Source organism: Heloderma suspectum, chromosome W (assembly GCF_057233095.1).
Source record: "Heloderma suspectum isolate Gila_16-S chromosome W, 16-S_ref, whole genome shotgun sequence".
Lineage (NCBI taxonomy): Eukaryota > Metazoa > Chordata > Lepidosauria > Squamata > Helodermatidae > Heloderma > Heloderma suspectum.
Window position 1 is genome coordinate 57,586,510 of NC_139475.1, and position 14,632 is coordinate 57,601,141.

The 14,632-nt window shown below is 45.1% G+C and overlaps 1 protein-coding gene across 13 annotated transcripts in view; it reads left to right on the forward strand.

Moving 5' to 3' along the window:
• The first annotated feature begins 1,085 nt into the window (after window positions 1–1,085).
• The window catches only part of LOC146334054 (nuclear factor 1 C-type-like), a 280,437-nt gene continuing 266,890 nt past the window's right edge, over window positions 1,086–14,632 (forward strand). For 9 of the 13 annotated variants that reach the window (XR_014786399.1, XM_084824955.1, XM_084824958.1 and 6 more), the window contains exon 1: window positions 3,890–8,306. Coding sequence is in view for 12 of the 13 variants with exons in the window: in XM_084824955.1 (XP_084681081.1) it covers window positions 8,172–8,306 (135 nt within the window). In the remaining variant the exon portion in view is untranslated. Of the gene's footprint in view, window positions 1,236–1,603; window positions 1,878–3,889; window positions 8,307–14,632 lie in introns of those variants that run through there. The other 4 variants (XM_084824951.1, XM_084824954.1, XM_084824950.1 and 1 more) reach the window with 4 other exon arrangements.

A 14,632-nucleotide genomic window follows, 5' to 3' on the forward strand; every position in this document is an offset into this window, starting at 1 on the left:
TACTCCCTCTTCAGGCTCTGGTCTTCCTGACTCTGTTCTTACCACTCTGGCCTTTCTGACTCTCTCTTTTTATACCCTCCACCCCCAAAACCAAAAGTACTGCTTCAAACCTGAAAAAATGAAACTTAACTGGGGAAATGAAACTATTGTTCTCAGGGTTACCCCCTCTAGGCCTGAACTTTTTCTTTTCCTTGCCTCTGGAGGCTTCAAACCTTCACACTGCTATATCATCATCTACAGTAGCGCAGCTAGGACTGGTCTGCAGGGCCACAACACAGGGCCTCACAACTTGGTGGGGAGTGGGTGAGGGAAATGACCATCCAGAGAGTGGCAGGTGATGGGTCTCACACTGCTTGACCAGTATCTTTATTTATTTTTATACATGTTATAGTCAGGGAGCGGGTGAGCATGTACATGCTCACAAATGCTCACTTTAATATATATATATATATATATATATATATATATATATCTCCTTTTCCACAACAAAATGGGACTTATTCCCAAGTAAACATGAGCAGCAGAATCAAACTCCATGTGATTCCTGTAGTCATAATGATGGTATGCTTTAAGTGAGTTTAAAATGTGAAACTGCACATGCTCAAAGTATTTATTTAATCTGGCTAGGCAAATAAGTTTTTTGTTTTGTTGTTCTGCTCTAGGATACCAAAAATATATAAGCAGTTGTAAAACCTGAAATGGCAAGGGGGGCGGAATAAAAGTTAGTTGTATACTCCACAATGGAAGTAATACACACAGACATCTAAAGCCCCGCCTCCCCGCCCAAGTCTAAAATTAGCTGCGCCACTGATCATCCATCCACTAATATTTTTCATTGAAATTATTTAACTGCAGTTTAAATCCTCCCTTTCTGGTCGAGTTTCTTTGTGCACCACCTTTCTGCAATACAGAGCTTTCACGTCATCCCTGGCCTGTATCTTCTCTCTGGGAAGCTTAGCTCCCCCCATCCTTGGACCACCTTTGGGAGCTGGAAGGGGGAGTAGAGGGAGACTCTAAGACTACATTACCCCCCACCCCCCCGCTCTCATTCTAGAGCTGCCAGACGCCTCCGAATTCCCCTCCATCAAAGGGGAGGAGGCTGGCGGCACAGGAGAGAGGGGGAGGAACAGAACGCGAGAGGTCGGTCTTGGGTGCCGCTGGAGCCGTGCTAGCCTGGAGGGGGAAGATGTGAAGGTCCCCCTCCTGTATTTCCTTACAAAGGGGTGATTCTGGGGGTGTGTATTTGTGTGTTTTCCCTTCATTTACTGATGAAATCATCACCACCTCTGTTTTGATAAGCAACCTGCTTACAGCTTCTAAGCAGCAAAAGAAGATTTATTTATTTTTTTTGCCAGTCTCCCCCACTGAGGGTGGGGCGTCCCAGGAAAAGTGAGGTGTCTCCCCCCCACTTCTCTTCTGCCCCATTTCTCTAGCTTCCACGTCCTCGTTATTAAGATCTCTCTGTGTCTTTAGAGTTACAAGCATCCAGCAGCCCTGGAAGAAGTGAACCACACCAACTAACAACCACTGAAGATAAAGGGGGGTGGGGGTTAAGAAAAAGAAACTACCGCCAACCACTTTAAATCTGGGGACCGTGCCAGCGTTATGGGTTTCTAGCTGGGACCAAAACAGGAGCCCTCCGCCCCTTAAAAGATGCTAACCCCGCTTGAAGAATGTGCCTGAGAGATGGTCAAACGCTGAAATGACCGAAGACAGCACTATTTTGACCCCCTTCGTCCTCCATAAATAAATATATATTTTTATTTTTAAAAAACTTGGTGGGACCTTAAAAAAACACACTCTCCTTCTTGCCCCCACCCAGGCTTCCGTTGGCATCAACTCGCTCCTCCGCCCTGCTCAATTTCGTTTGGGTGATGGTAAGTTTCATGTCAGTTTCAATATTTGTGCTTACTTGTTGGGGTGTGGCGGGGGCAGGAGAGGTTTATGGGGTTTCTCGGAGGAGGAGGGGGAAGCCCAAGGCAGGTGGGTTAGGGAAAAAAGGAGGAGACGAGGGAGTTCTGTCAGAAGCAAAACAAGGGGAAAGAGCGGAGACCCTGCGCGCGGGAGGCGATCCATAGTGTGGGGGTGGGGAGATCTACGTGGGGATGCCCCTTTCTCAATCGTGCCCTCATTCGAAGAGGCGTCCCTTTGCCATTGTGCCCTGTATAACTGAAGACACCCCCCGCCCCTCCGCCGCCTTGGTGCAAAGCGTTGGTAATGTCAGAGGCAGAGTTTAAGGGGGGGGGGGTGGAAGACCCAAAGCGCTATACGCCTGCGGAGTGTCTGGGCACTTCGCCTTTCCTGGTGCGCTTTTACGCATGGAATTGGGGAGGGGGAAATGCGTAAGATCTGCGAAGTGGGGGAGAGAGAAGGAAGTACGGCCTCTCGTTCTCTGTCAGCAGCCAGCTCAGCAAAGGCTAGATGTAGCGGAAAATGGCCGCTCTGTCGAGGAGGCGGAGGAGGGAGGGCGAGCTGAACTTGAAAATGACGCCCAGCGGAGAGCGAGGGTCGCCAAGCCCCCTCCGTCTGCTGCTTTCCTCTTGCCCCGATCCAGCCCCCTCTAGCTCCAGATGAAAATCCACTCCCCCCCCACCCCATGGAGGGATCCAAGCAGTAACTCCCGCTTCAACCCCCTCCCTCCGCGCCCCAGCTCTCTACGCGTAAAAATTAACTGTCTTTCTCGCTGTTGTTTCCCTCCGGCTAACCGGGCCGGGCCCTGCGGCACGCACAGGCCGCCTCGTCAGCAGAAGATCCCGGGCGCTGCGGAGCAGAAGGTGGAAGGGGGGGGGGGGAGAGAACCACACTCCCATCGCCGCGGCTGCCCCCCTTGCGGCATCAGACCCCTGCCCAGCGCCTTTAGCTTCTTCCGTCCACTTTCCTCCCCGCAGGCAGCCCACAGCACATTTCGGATCTAAAAATGAAGGGGGGAGGGCTGTTCCATCCTTCTGCTGCAATCTTTCTCCTTGGGAGTAAATCGCATCGAGTTCAAGGGAGTTCTCTCCTGATCTCTGCTCCTCCATGCCGCAAAAAAAAAAAGGGGGGGGGAGGAAGATCCCTGCATATAGTGATCTAGTTTCTGAAGGGGTGATGCTGTTTGTCACTTGCAGCAAATCCAGCGAAGTGTCACCTTAAAGTCTGACGGATTTATTGGGACAGAAGCGTTTTCAGTCCATTTCAGAAAACTAGATGGCAGAAAGGTTCTAATCCTAACGTTCTCCCTGTCTTGCTAGTTTTCTGCATATAGGATGTGTGTTTGCCACCTCCAGTCTAGTGGTAGAGTGCAAGAACAGACTTACTATCTCAGCTGCTGTTTGTGACAACTTGGCCAAAGGAAATATCGTGTTCTGCAATAATTTTCCCATTCTCTTCCCCAACCACACGTTTTTCGTTGACAGCAGAATTATTGATCCATTCTAAATCGTGGTGGAGCCCCTTTTTAAAAAAAAAAAGCTACATTTTTTTAAAAAAGTAGACCCACTTTCTCCACAATAATTTTATTGTGAACATACTTGTAGCTACCCCTGCTCTTCAATAAAATTTTCTTATGGATGATTACATTTTTCTGTTGTTGTTGTTCAGTCGTTCAGTCGTGTCCGACTCTTCGTGACCCCATGGACCATAGCACGCCAGGCCTTCCTGTCCTGCGCTCTCTCCCGGAGCGTGCTCAAGTCCATATTCATTGCACATTTTTCTAGATTCCCTTTTTACTTAAGGGTGCCCAAGATAAAGCGGGGGGGGGGGGAGCAGCAAGGCCCATTTACTTTTACCTCTGAAGTCCTTACGGTAAGCCTTACAGCTCTGATTGTTATAAACAGTACTTCCTGGTCATGTGTACTCAGACTAAATCCTATTAAGCTCAATGGGACTTACTCTCACCTGGGAGTAAGCCTCACTGACCTCATTGGGACTTGCTTCTGAGCTGACACGTATAGGATTGTATTCTTAGGCACCACATTCCTTGCCCTAGCAATCCTCTAGTCCTCATGGTGAGCGCATATAAAGATTTCCATTTGGGGCAGGGGAGAATCCAGTGACCCAGTGATAAACAGTGATTTAAGAAAAATTATAGCCATACTGTTCCTTTTCTTCCCACGGAGCACCTAGGAAGGGTTGGCAGTCCAGGGTGAAGGCTTTCGGCTTTACCAGAGCTCCAAAAATCAGCCTGACATTTCCTGAAGAATGCGGAATAGATCAGAAAGCATGCGTTTTTGGATGCGTAATAGTGTTACTAAGCACTTTCAATACCTCTCCTCATTTGATTAACCTTCCCCCCTCCTCCCCTTGGGAAGAAACAGGCGGCTGGTATATAAGTAAAGACCGTTTTGTGTTTTTGAAGTTAGGACTGCGCTCTGCCTTCTCATGCTGCAGTCTAAACAGCAGGCGGGAGAGAGATGAGAAACAACCTCTAAGGAAACCTACCAAGGCTTCTCCAATGTGAAAAATAATTATTTTCCTCTTTGTAATAAGGTGAAATTGACAGACGAAATATAGGTATTTCTTATACCTATTTTTTAATCACATACCTTATGTTATGCCCAGTTATATTGGGGGGTGTATTGAGGTGGGGACCCTAAAAAAGCAATGCAAGAATAGGGAATTTTAGAAGAGGCCAGTGGTGGGATTTTAAGCACGCGTGTGTGTTAATATCACTAAACGGAGTCTCTGAGATGCGTCTAAGACTTCTGCTTCTATTATTATCTACCCTTTACTGTCTTAGCGCACATAGTTCCATAAAAGTGCTGGTCTCTCTTTCCAAAGAATAAGGCTATACTTGATGTGCTGGAATACTTGTTGGGAGAAAAATGTTCTCTTTTTCTGCTTTAAAAAGGAGGAGGGGGAAGCCAGAACGTTTCTTTTCTCCTCCTACTCCCAGGACCTGCGAGAGGTGGAGAGGGGAAACTTTCTAGGCTGAAAGTTTTTGGTTGGGATCTCTAAAATCCGTTAATACTACCACAACCCCACAATTATTTACCCTGAATTCATCACGGCTGAAATTCGATGCACACTTATCTGGTAGCAAGCCCGTTTAACTCAATGGGAGTAAACGTGCTTAAGTCTGACCAGGGGGGAAAGAAGTTAATTTTTATTGTTTTTAAAATGCCCCTATCATTATGAATACTATTTTACAACAGCATTTTATTATTTTTGAGTACGTGTCTACCCCCCCCCCCGGTGAGGGTGGGGTGGGGTGGGGTGGGGTGGTGGAGAGAGAAATGGGGGAACTGTAGCTTCTCTGGTATGGAGAGTTAAAGAGGGTTAAGGAGAGGAGTTCATTGACCATATGGGGAACTTTATCATCCTTACCCTGCGTTCGATGAGTACCAGGTGTGTGCGTCTACCATCTATTTTATTTAGTTCTTTGAGAGGAGAAAGATGAATTTGTGAGGGTTTTAGGGGTGGCGCTTGCAATAATGGAAGAGAGCCTCTCCAAAATGCAATCACAATCTCTTTCTCTCCCCCACCCGTTCCTCCTCTCCCATGATCCATAGCCAGGAAAGAGGGAGTGAGCGAGAGAGAGTAAACAAAACTATTCCAGCAACAGAAACGACTCAATAACTTTTGCGCTTGGATCTGCTTTTGCCCCCGTTTGTTCCGCTACGGCTTGGCGATGTATTCTTCACTTATCTGCCTCCCCTACTCGTAGCGTTCTCCTTTACACCCCCTCCCCTTCACAGTACCTCCCCCCCTGTTTCCTCTTTACAGCTTGCTTTTAAAATTTGTAAATGATGGTGTTACTAGGGGTTTTTTAAAGCCTTTCTCCCCCCCCCCCTTTGTTTTTGCGGGAAAAAAATCGGGTGTTTTTTGGTTTTTTTATCCTGCGGGGGGGGGGGGCAAAATGAGCTTTCTGATTCAGCTTGCAAGAGGCGTCTGATCTTTTATTTTTTTCTTCCCTTTTTTCTGCAGGTAGGTTTAATCCTTGCTAATTAGTTTCTGTTCTCATCTTACCTCCCCACTCACTCTGGAACAGTTATTTCGCGGGTGGATTATGTGTGTCAGGGTTGGGTTTTTTTGTTTAGTGTAGTGACTGGTTTTAGGGTGTACCAAGATGGAAAGATCTCCATAGGGAGTTTCTTTGGAGGAGGGTTGTCCTTAATTGGCATTATTGGGGCACATGCACACATGAATTCTTTATGGACACTTGAAGGCAATTCGGGAATGACTGATGTTGGTTTGGCAACTTCTTTTGCCAGATGGATGTGGGAATCCCCTGACTAGCATTGGGTGGGTGCTGCAGACAATCAGCTGTTAGGTTTGGGAGGAGAGAGGTGGTTAATAGGAACTGGTTTTCCAAAGGCAATCTCTCTGCTCCAAGTTTGGATGATTTCAGGGAGATGGGGTGTGAGTGTGTGTGTGAGAGAGAGAGAGAGAGAGAGAGAGAGAGAGCGCGAGCGCCTGGGCACATGTGTGTGAAAATGAGTATGCGTGCCTGTGCGAGCAAAGAAGCCATGGTGTGTGTAAGAATGTGCATGGCTGGCTGCACAGGACATGTGTCAGCCATAGTGATAGTGTCTGTAGAATTGTGGTGTGTTCATAACAGTGTGTGAACATGTGTGTAGATGATTGTGCTGGTGTGCAGCTGAATGGGGTTCAGGTGTGCCAGCATACATTTATGGTGTGTACTGCAGATTGATTCATTCCAGTTTCATGGCTGTTGCATGCTATAAAATATTCACACGCCATGCTGTATGTTTTATGGGAACGACATTGGCAGTATTTGTTAAACTGTGCATCTAGCCACTTGATTCTAGTGCATGCATTGAAAAGTTTGAATTAACACATTTTCTAAAATAAATAATACTTTGGGGGAATTGTTTGCTTAAGTTGTGGGATTGGGCCCTGTCCAATGAATTCTAGATCAGCAGCAAAATACACATTACAGCATTAGCCAATTTGGGACATGTATGTACATACGCTATCGTAGGCTGATCCGTGTGTGTGTGGTGTTGTAGAAGGGATACGTGTTATGTTCTAGGTTGCACTGTGTCTGTGGCTTGTGCTGAAGTCTGCCTTGTTGTGTGCTGTGCCTGCTCAATCTTTGGGGGGTCACAATTCACTGTGTTGTATGCACAGGACAAAATGTTCCTCTGTTTTGGCACAACATTGCAATTTGCTCTGTGGACTCTTTCCTTTTGGTATTGCATGTTTCGCAGCATGTATGTTGTGTTGTGAAGCGTTAAGTATCGTAGCAGGCTGTTTCAGACTTGTGTAGCATAACTCTAGAGTTTCCATGGTTGTGTCCCTGGAGCGTGGCAGGCTGTTCTTATTGATTCTCGATATTTTATTTAATTATTGAACATCAAGACTGTTTCCTGGACCGTGTGTAACTCCTTCTTTGCTGTTAACTAAGGGTAAGCCCTCTCAGTATAAGATGTCTTCTAAAGTGTATCCCTGTAGAAATTTTGGTTTGTGGTGCCTCAGTTTCTGGCAGTGCCATAGATGGTAACCACAAAACTGGAGGGGAGGGAGGGAAAAGGGACTGACTGCGATCTAGAGGGTTTTTTTTCCGGGGGTTGGTAATTTTGCCCACTCCAAAGCATAGGGATTTAAATGCATAGGCATTTAAAAGAGAGAGGGCCTTTTTCATATTCAGGCATATTATTGACACAATCCAGAATGAGGTTTTTGACACTCGATGGCAGGGAAACAAGAAGCTTCGGGCTAGCTGAGTAAAACTTTGGCCCACTTTCAAAATTCAGTGATTTGAATTCTGAAACTTTTTAAAATTGCTTTTGCAATTCCACCTTTCTGAAAGCTTTGAGGCTTCATTTTTAAATCTTCTCAATGAATCGTAAAGCCCCCTCAAAATAAAACCCCAGTATTCAAAGTCCTGGTATTCACCTCTGCATCTCACGATTGAGAAGGGAGGGGCCTGTACCAGTTCAGATAAGAAATTGTTTAGGTGATCTCACATTTGTGCACATTTCAGACTTTAAAGTCAACGTTTTGAGTTTAAATTTAAAAAGTGGAAATTGCAACTTAAATCTTACCCTTGGGTCAGATGTAAGGGCTGGAGTAAAATATCAGCTAGCTCAGTAATTTCAAAACTCTTTTCTGTGAAACAGTTGCAGTTGTGCTGCAAGAAAAATGTTTGAAAAAAATAACAAACGCTCTTGTGAGTTCAAAAAGCCTAAGAGGCTGCTTGCTGCAACTCTGTGTGATGTGTTGCCCTGATGTCTTCCTTCCTATCTGCTCCCAGTAGGCAATGGATGGGTAATTCTGCATCAGGCATGGCTGGATCATTCAACTGTACCTCAAAGAGAGACAGAATAGGAGATGCTGAAACATACAGATGGGATCCTCTGAGGGCAAGTAACTCTTGATCTAAAAGAGCAAACTCTGTTTTTAATGCAAGCAAAAAGCAACTCTGTTTGGATCTTTTTTACATCTTGTTCCTCCACATGCTATCAAGCGTCAGGGTTGCCTCTGAGCGCAGGGAGTGGCAGAGTAGCTCAGATTCCGAAGAGGAACCGCAAGACATGGGGGAGGAAGTTTCCCAGGCTTGCCCAGACATGGCTAGGCAGCCTCCTCAGGTTTTGAAGGCCCAGCTGGATGGAGAGGCCCCCCTCCCCTCTCCCCCTCCCCACTCACACACCTGTGTGAGAGACAGCAAACAGGGAGAGGCAGGGCTTGGAGAGCCTGAATTCTCAGACGTCAGGTGAAGACACAGAGCCAAGAGAGAGATGGCCGGGGCAGAGCTTAGACGGTCTGCCCGATTGGCCCTGTGGGAACAGCTGCGCTTGGAGGCCTCACGAGAGAGAGGGAGATGCCCCCCCCTTAAGTTAGGATAGCGAGCCCGCCTTTCTTCAGATGGTGGGTGGGCAACTTTCGTAGCTATCTCTTGAACCCCCTGAAGGCATTTCCTTTGTAGACTGAGAGTCACTGACAATTTGCATCTGTATGACCCTGTGAAGGAAGCCAGATACAGGCTGAACATCAGGAAAAACTTCCTGACAATTGTACCGATTCCCTGGGGAGGCGGTGGGCTCTCCCACGCTGGAGGCCTTCAAGACGAGACTGGACAGCCACCTGTCAGGGATGCTCTGACTTGGATTCCTGCATTGAGCGGGGGTTGGACTCGATGGTCTTGTAGGCCCCCTCCAACCCTACTGTTCTATGATTCTAAGTAATGGACTAAAAGCTGTAGATTGAAGCCTCTTGTCTGTGTTTGATTTGGTGTTTGAAGTTCAGTGGGGGCAAAAGGAATGCTGACAGCAAGCCTAAAATCCAAATATATATTTACAATTAGGAATGTTGGGATGGGGAAATACCCACCCACACATCTGTAACAAAGGAATATTTTTTGTTTTGCAAGCAAGATTCAAGCGAAAGTTTGGCCATTCCTTGAAAAACAATAACAATAAAATGTATTTCAATGCTATGAGAAGCCACAGTGACATTTGTGGCCTGGGAAATGTTATCCTCTTATTATTGAGAAAGGCCTTGAAAGTTGCAAATGCTTTGCGATTGCCCTCACTCACAACAACAGGCCTTCAAGCTATGGAATAGGAAGGGCCATAGTTCAACAGTGGAGTAGGTGCTTTGTTTGCATGCAAAAGGTCTCAGGTTCAGTCGTAAACTAGTTAAAAGTCTCTCAGGTACCAGATGGTGTGAAAGGCCTCTCTTTGGCAGGAACCTTGAGCAGTTATTGCCAGTCCAGACTACTGGACTGGATGAACCAGTGGTCTGGTTTGAGGCAGCTTCATATGTAGCTCTGTATCCATTTAAAATGCTGAGAAAATGTGGCTTGTCCCAGGCCACACAATGAGTCAGTGATACAGGTGAGGCTGAAATGCAAATCCATCTGCCTGTTGAGCCACGCTGCACCTGGGCCTGCTGCATGATAGATCCTCCCACTGAAGAACTCTGTAATTATCAATTAAAAAAAGGTCAACCTGGTATTTCCAGAAACTGTCTAACATATCGGTGAGGCTCAGTCCTATTTCCCTCTACTCTTCCCAGCAAACTGTATAATGATGAAGGGCAGGGCCTCTGAGCCATAGCTACTCAGAGATATAACTGCATCCAGTAGGGAAAGCAGGAAGTGTGGCTTTGGAGACACCGGAAATGGATTCTATGGAGGTCTGATTCTCCAGGAATCTTGCATTTTTAGAAATTCACCTTTGCACAGAAAGCAAAGAGGGGAAGAAGCACCAAATTATGGGTTGGATCCAGGGTCTGTCTTCCTCAAGAAGAAGGGCACCGCTCATGGAAAACCCTTCTGTTGGTTTTTTGTGAATTCCCCTCCCACATGGCTTGCTCCATTCAGCAGGGTCTCCCAACTGCATAGCATTTTCAGGGGGCTTTAAGGGCTGCTGTGGGAAGGAGCGGGTGGGGAAGTTTAAATTTGGATCCAACCAAACATCTTTCTTTTCCTTCAAAAAGAGTAAGCCTTCATCCATGGTCCTCTCCTTTTGTCCTCACAACTTCCCCATGAGGTTCACTAGGCTGAGAGATGGTGACTTGACCAAGATCATCCAATAAGCTTTGTGACTGAGTGGGGATTTGAACCTGGGTACAAAACCACTGTACCACACACTGACTGGCTGCAGCTGGTTTCATATTGGTAATTGTATGAACATCCTAGCTTCTCCTCCTCAAAAGGCCAGGCTTGTAGCATCTAAAACCCCATGGGCATTTACTGTGTTCTGCACCCTTCGTATTCCTAGGTCCCAAACCATCGTGATCAGAAGGGGGGCCTCATAGTCAGGTAAATCTTAATTTGTGCCAGGTATCTATTTTCAAAAATATCATGGGGATATATATGAAATGAAAACAGGTGAAAATGTCTTTGACTTTAATTGGTTGATGGACATTGCGGTTATGTTAAAGAAATCTTGTGCCAATTAGTTGTTTGGGTTTTAGCTGCTTGATCAATTAATTAAATAGATGAAATCAGCATAAATTTGCATATGATAAAAGTAATAATTTAAAGCGGGGAAGTATACTTTGTTTTTAGTTGATGCAGGTATACTTTTAGGAGAGGCAACTCCACCTTCTCTTACAAGAAGAACAGGGAGAATCCCTCTTCTAGAACAAGGTGCCCCCCCTTCTTTCTTGTAGGGAATGACTCTAATATGGAACTTACTTTCCATCTGTGGTTTTTAGAAGTATTTGTATTTTAACAAATGTTTTAATCTATTGCCTGTCTTAATAGGCAGCCTTTTTAAAAAATGTGATTAAAATTTCTTTTAATCTAACCATTTTAACTAGTTCCATGTTACACTTCTGATAATAATAAACAAATGTTCCTGAGCAGGTGCAGAGTGCATTTCTCTCACCACTGAGACATTGCAGTGGGATTATGATGAAAGTCTCTAAACCAGGCATTTTTTCAAGATGGCCTTAATAGCCCCGGGCGTCTTGTTTTTTCTTAAAAAAAAAAAAAGAGCACTGTAAGATTTTTAAGGCACAATCCTACGCATCTTTAGACTGAAAAAGGTCCTACAACTCCCAGCTTTCCTCACCCAGCATGCACTAGAGAGGTCCATTCTGGACTGCTGCGACAGACTGTTCATAAGGTTGCCTTTAAAAGTGATTCAGAAACTTCAACTGGTGCAGAATGCTTTGCTCGAGTGCTAGTGGATACAAAGTGGTCATATTATGTGCAAGCTACACTCGTTGCTGGGGCATTTCCAAGCCAAATTTAAAGTACTGGTGTTAACCTTTAAAGCCTTAAATAGTTTAGGGCCATGTTATCCAAAGGACCCTCTTTGCCTGTAGCAACCTGCCTGCACTCTGGGGTCATTGCCAAGGCATTTCGTATTTGCCCACCTTTGAGAACAAACCATGGACAGGGCTTTTTGAGGAATGGCACCACGCTTATGGAATTCATGACCAGCTGGGGTACCACTAGCTCTATCTTTGCAGTCCTTTAGAAGGGCCCTAAAAACACATTTATTCTCACTGGCCTTCCCTGAAGGGTTTTATAGGGCTGCTTGATAGAAATTGTTTTAGAGCATTATTGATTTTAATTTTTGTATTTGGTTGGTTTTGGTCTGACTGTTTAGCTTTTATTAGTTATGAAGTTGTTGATTGGATTTTAATGGTATACTATTTTTATTAGTTTTGTAAGCTGCCTTGAAAACACTTTTTGTGCTATATAAACATCCTTATATAAAAATAAATCACAGATATTGATGCTGGCCGCAGAATCCTGCATTCTAAGGAAAATCTCAACTTTCATTGTTTTCTTTTAAAAAAAAGAAAGTTCCTAGCCCCTAAGATTGTAATAACAGGCTTGAAAGTTACTAGGAGGAGGGCTTTTTCTGCTGTGGCACCCCGGCTCTGGAATGAGCTCCCTAGTGAGGTTCGCCAGGCACCTACATTGTATTCTTTTCGGTGCCAGGTGAAGACCTTTTTATTTCCCCAGGCATTTTAGCATTTTAGCTTTCTAAATTTTTAGCTTTGCTGTTTTAAATCTGTATTTTAAACTCCTGCACTGCTGCTAGGTTTTATTGTGGTTGTATTGTTATATTGTGGTTTTAATGTTCTATATATTTTAAATTGTTTTATTGTGTGTTGTTTGGTTTTAATTTTTGTGAACCACCCAGAGAGCTTCGGCTATTGGGCGGTATAGATAGATAGATAGATAGATAGATAGATAGATAGATAGATAGATAGATAGATAGATAGATGAAAAATGCTCAGAGTGCTTGCAGTCTGGGATGGGTTGGGAGAGGTTTTTATGAACCAGAGAGGGCACCTGAGTATTGTATTTCAGTAGTTATAACTTCGCTTTTTCTTTATGGAAAAATGAAGAGAAAAAGAAGTTAGGGTGTTTTTAATTTGTTCGTTGTATTTGTATCTTGTAAGCTGCTCCATTTAGAGATTACTCCATTTCTCTCCATTTACAACTCTCCATTTAGAGATTAAACCCTGGCAGGGAGTTGTATAGACACAGCCCTTGGGAATACCTGCAACTTATCTCCAATTTGGGAGCATCCATCTTCTTGGCAAGGTTGTTGCAGCAGTCAGTGCCAGTGTAGCATGGAGGAGCCCCCACCCCTCAGCATGATCCAGCAGACCCAAAAATAGCACTGGCAAACTTTGCGCCACTTCTAGCCAGGACTTCAGAGAGTGACCTGGTTGATTTGCATCCAGGTCCTTGAGGGCGATTTCTCTCCAGCTGTCTCCCCACTCCAGGACTTCCCTCCTTGGGCTCAGCCTTACCATCTCTAGCCTTGCCTCCTCACTTGCTTTTTAGAAATCTGGACCTTGCATTCTCTTGTTCCAGTGTTCCTTAACCTTCTGGTAGCTGAACATCAGAAGAGCCCTGCTGGATCAGACCCAGGGTCCATCCAGTCCAGCATTCTGTTCACACAGTGGCCAACCAGCTGTTGACCGGGAAGTCCTTTTTCTCTGTCCTGAATCTCCCACCACTCAGCTTCATGGGGTGACCCCCATCAGGTTCTAGTATGATGAGGGAGAAAAATGCCCCCCCCATCCACTTCCTCCACACCGTGCGTAATTTTGTGCACCTCTATCAGGTCTCTCCTTACTCACTGTTTTTCCAAGCTAAACAATCACAGCTGTTGTAACCTTCCCTCATAGTTCCCTCCAGGAATTTGTCCAACCCCCTTTTAAAGCCAGCCAGGTTGGTGGCCATCACTACATCTTGTGGGAGCGAGTTCCATAGTTTAACTATGCACTGTGTGTGCATAGTTAAACAACACTTTTTGTTGACTCTCCATTTTGTTGTTTGAATTATTTCTCGCAGCACACTAAAGTCAGGGCTTGAATTATGAAGGGAAAGGTTGGGAGGTGAGCTTAAAGAAATCCAGAAGCCCCCACCTCCTGTGTCCCCTTCATTTTAGCCAAATCCTGCCCCCATAGTCACAAACATATGGGGTCTCAACTCAAGCACTGGTCCCAGTGCCCAGTTTAGGATTCACTGTCATATTCACATGAAACTTGTTCTATCAGCAAATACTTTTGTTTGTTTCATTTCTATACTGCCAAAGATCTCTAGGTGGTTCACAAAAATTAAAATCCTAAAATAAAACATAATATAAAAACTTAAAGCAGAATAAAACCAAAGTAAAAACCAGAATAAAGGCCAGCAGCGGTATAAAGACCTAAAAACACAGTGACACATTTTTTAAAAAAACAGAAGAGCTAAAAAGCCTGGAAAAATACTAAAGACTCCTGGCACTGAAAACAGTACAATGTAGGTGTGAGATGAGCCTCTCTGGAGAGGGTGTCCCACAACCAGGGTGCCATCACTGAAAAGGCCCTCTCTTTAGTAGCCAGCCACCGCACCTCATTTGCAGACAGCCTCTGAAGGTGCTCTTAGGGTCCAGACAGGTATATATGGGAAGAGACGATCCTTCACGTAATTATTTCTAACACTAATAATTATATCCTAATTATTCCTAACTCTCCCAGCCCCACCCCACATACACAGAACTGAAAGGAGCCAGGTTTAGAATGTGGATGAGCTTCTGGAGTTAGGTCTCCTTATGAATTCTGAGATGACCAGGATAACACCATCTCTTCAAAGAAAGTGCCTCTTCCCCTGTTTTCCCTTCAGGCAGCCCTATGCACCACTGGAATATGGCCACCAAGAGCTCCTCTAAAATACAATTCAGCCCTTGGGCTGAAAGAGGTTTCTGCACCCCTGCCTTAAAGAAGC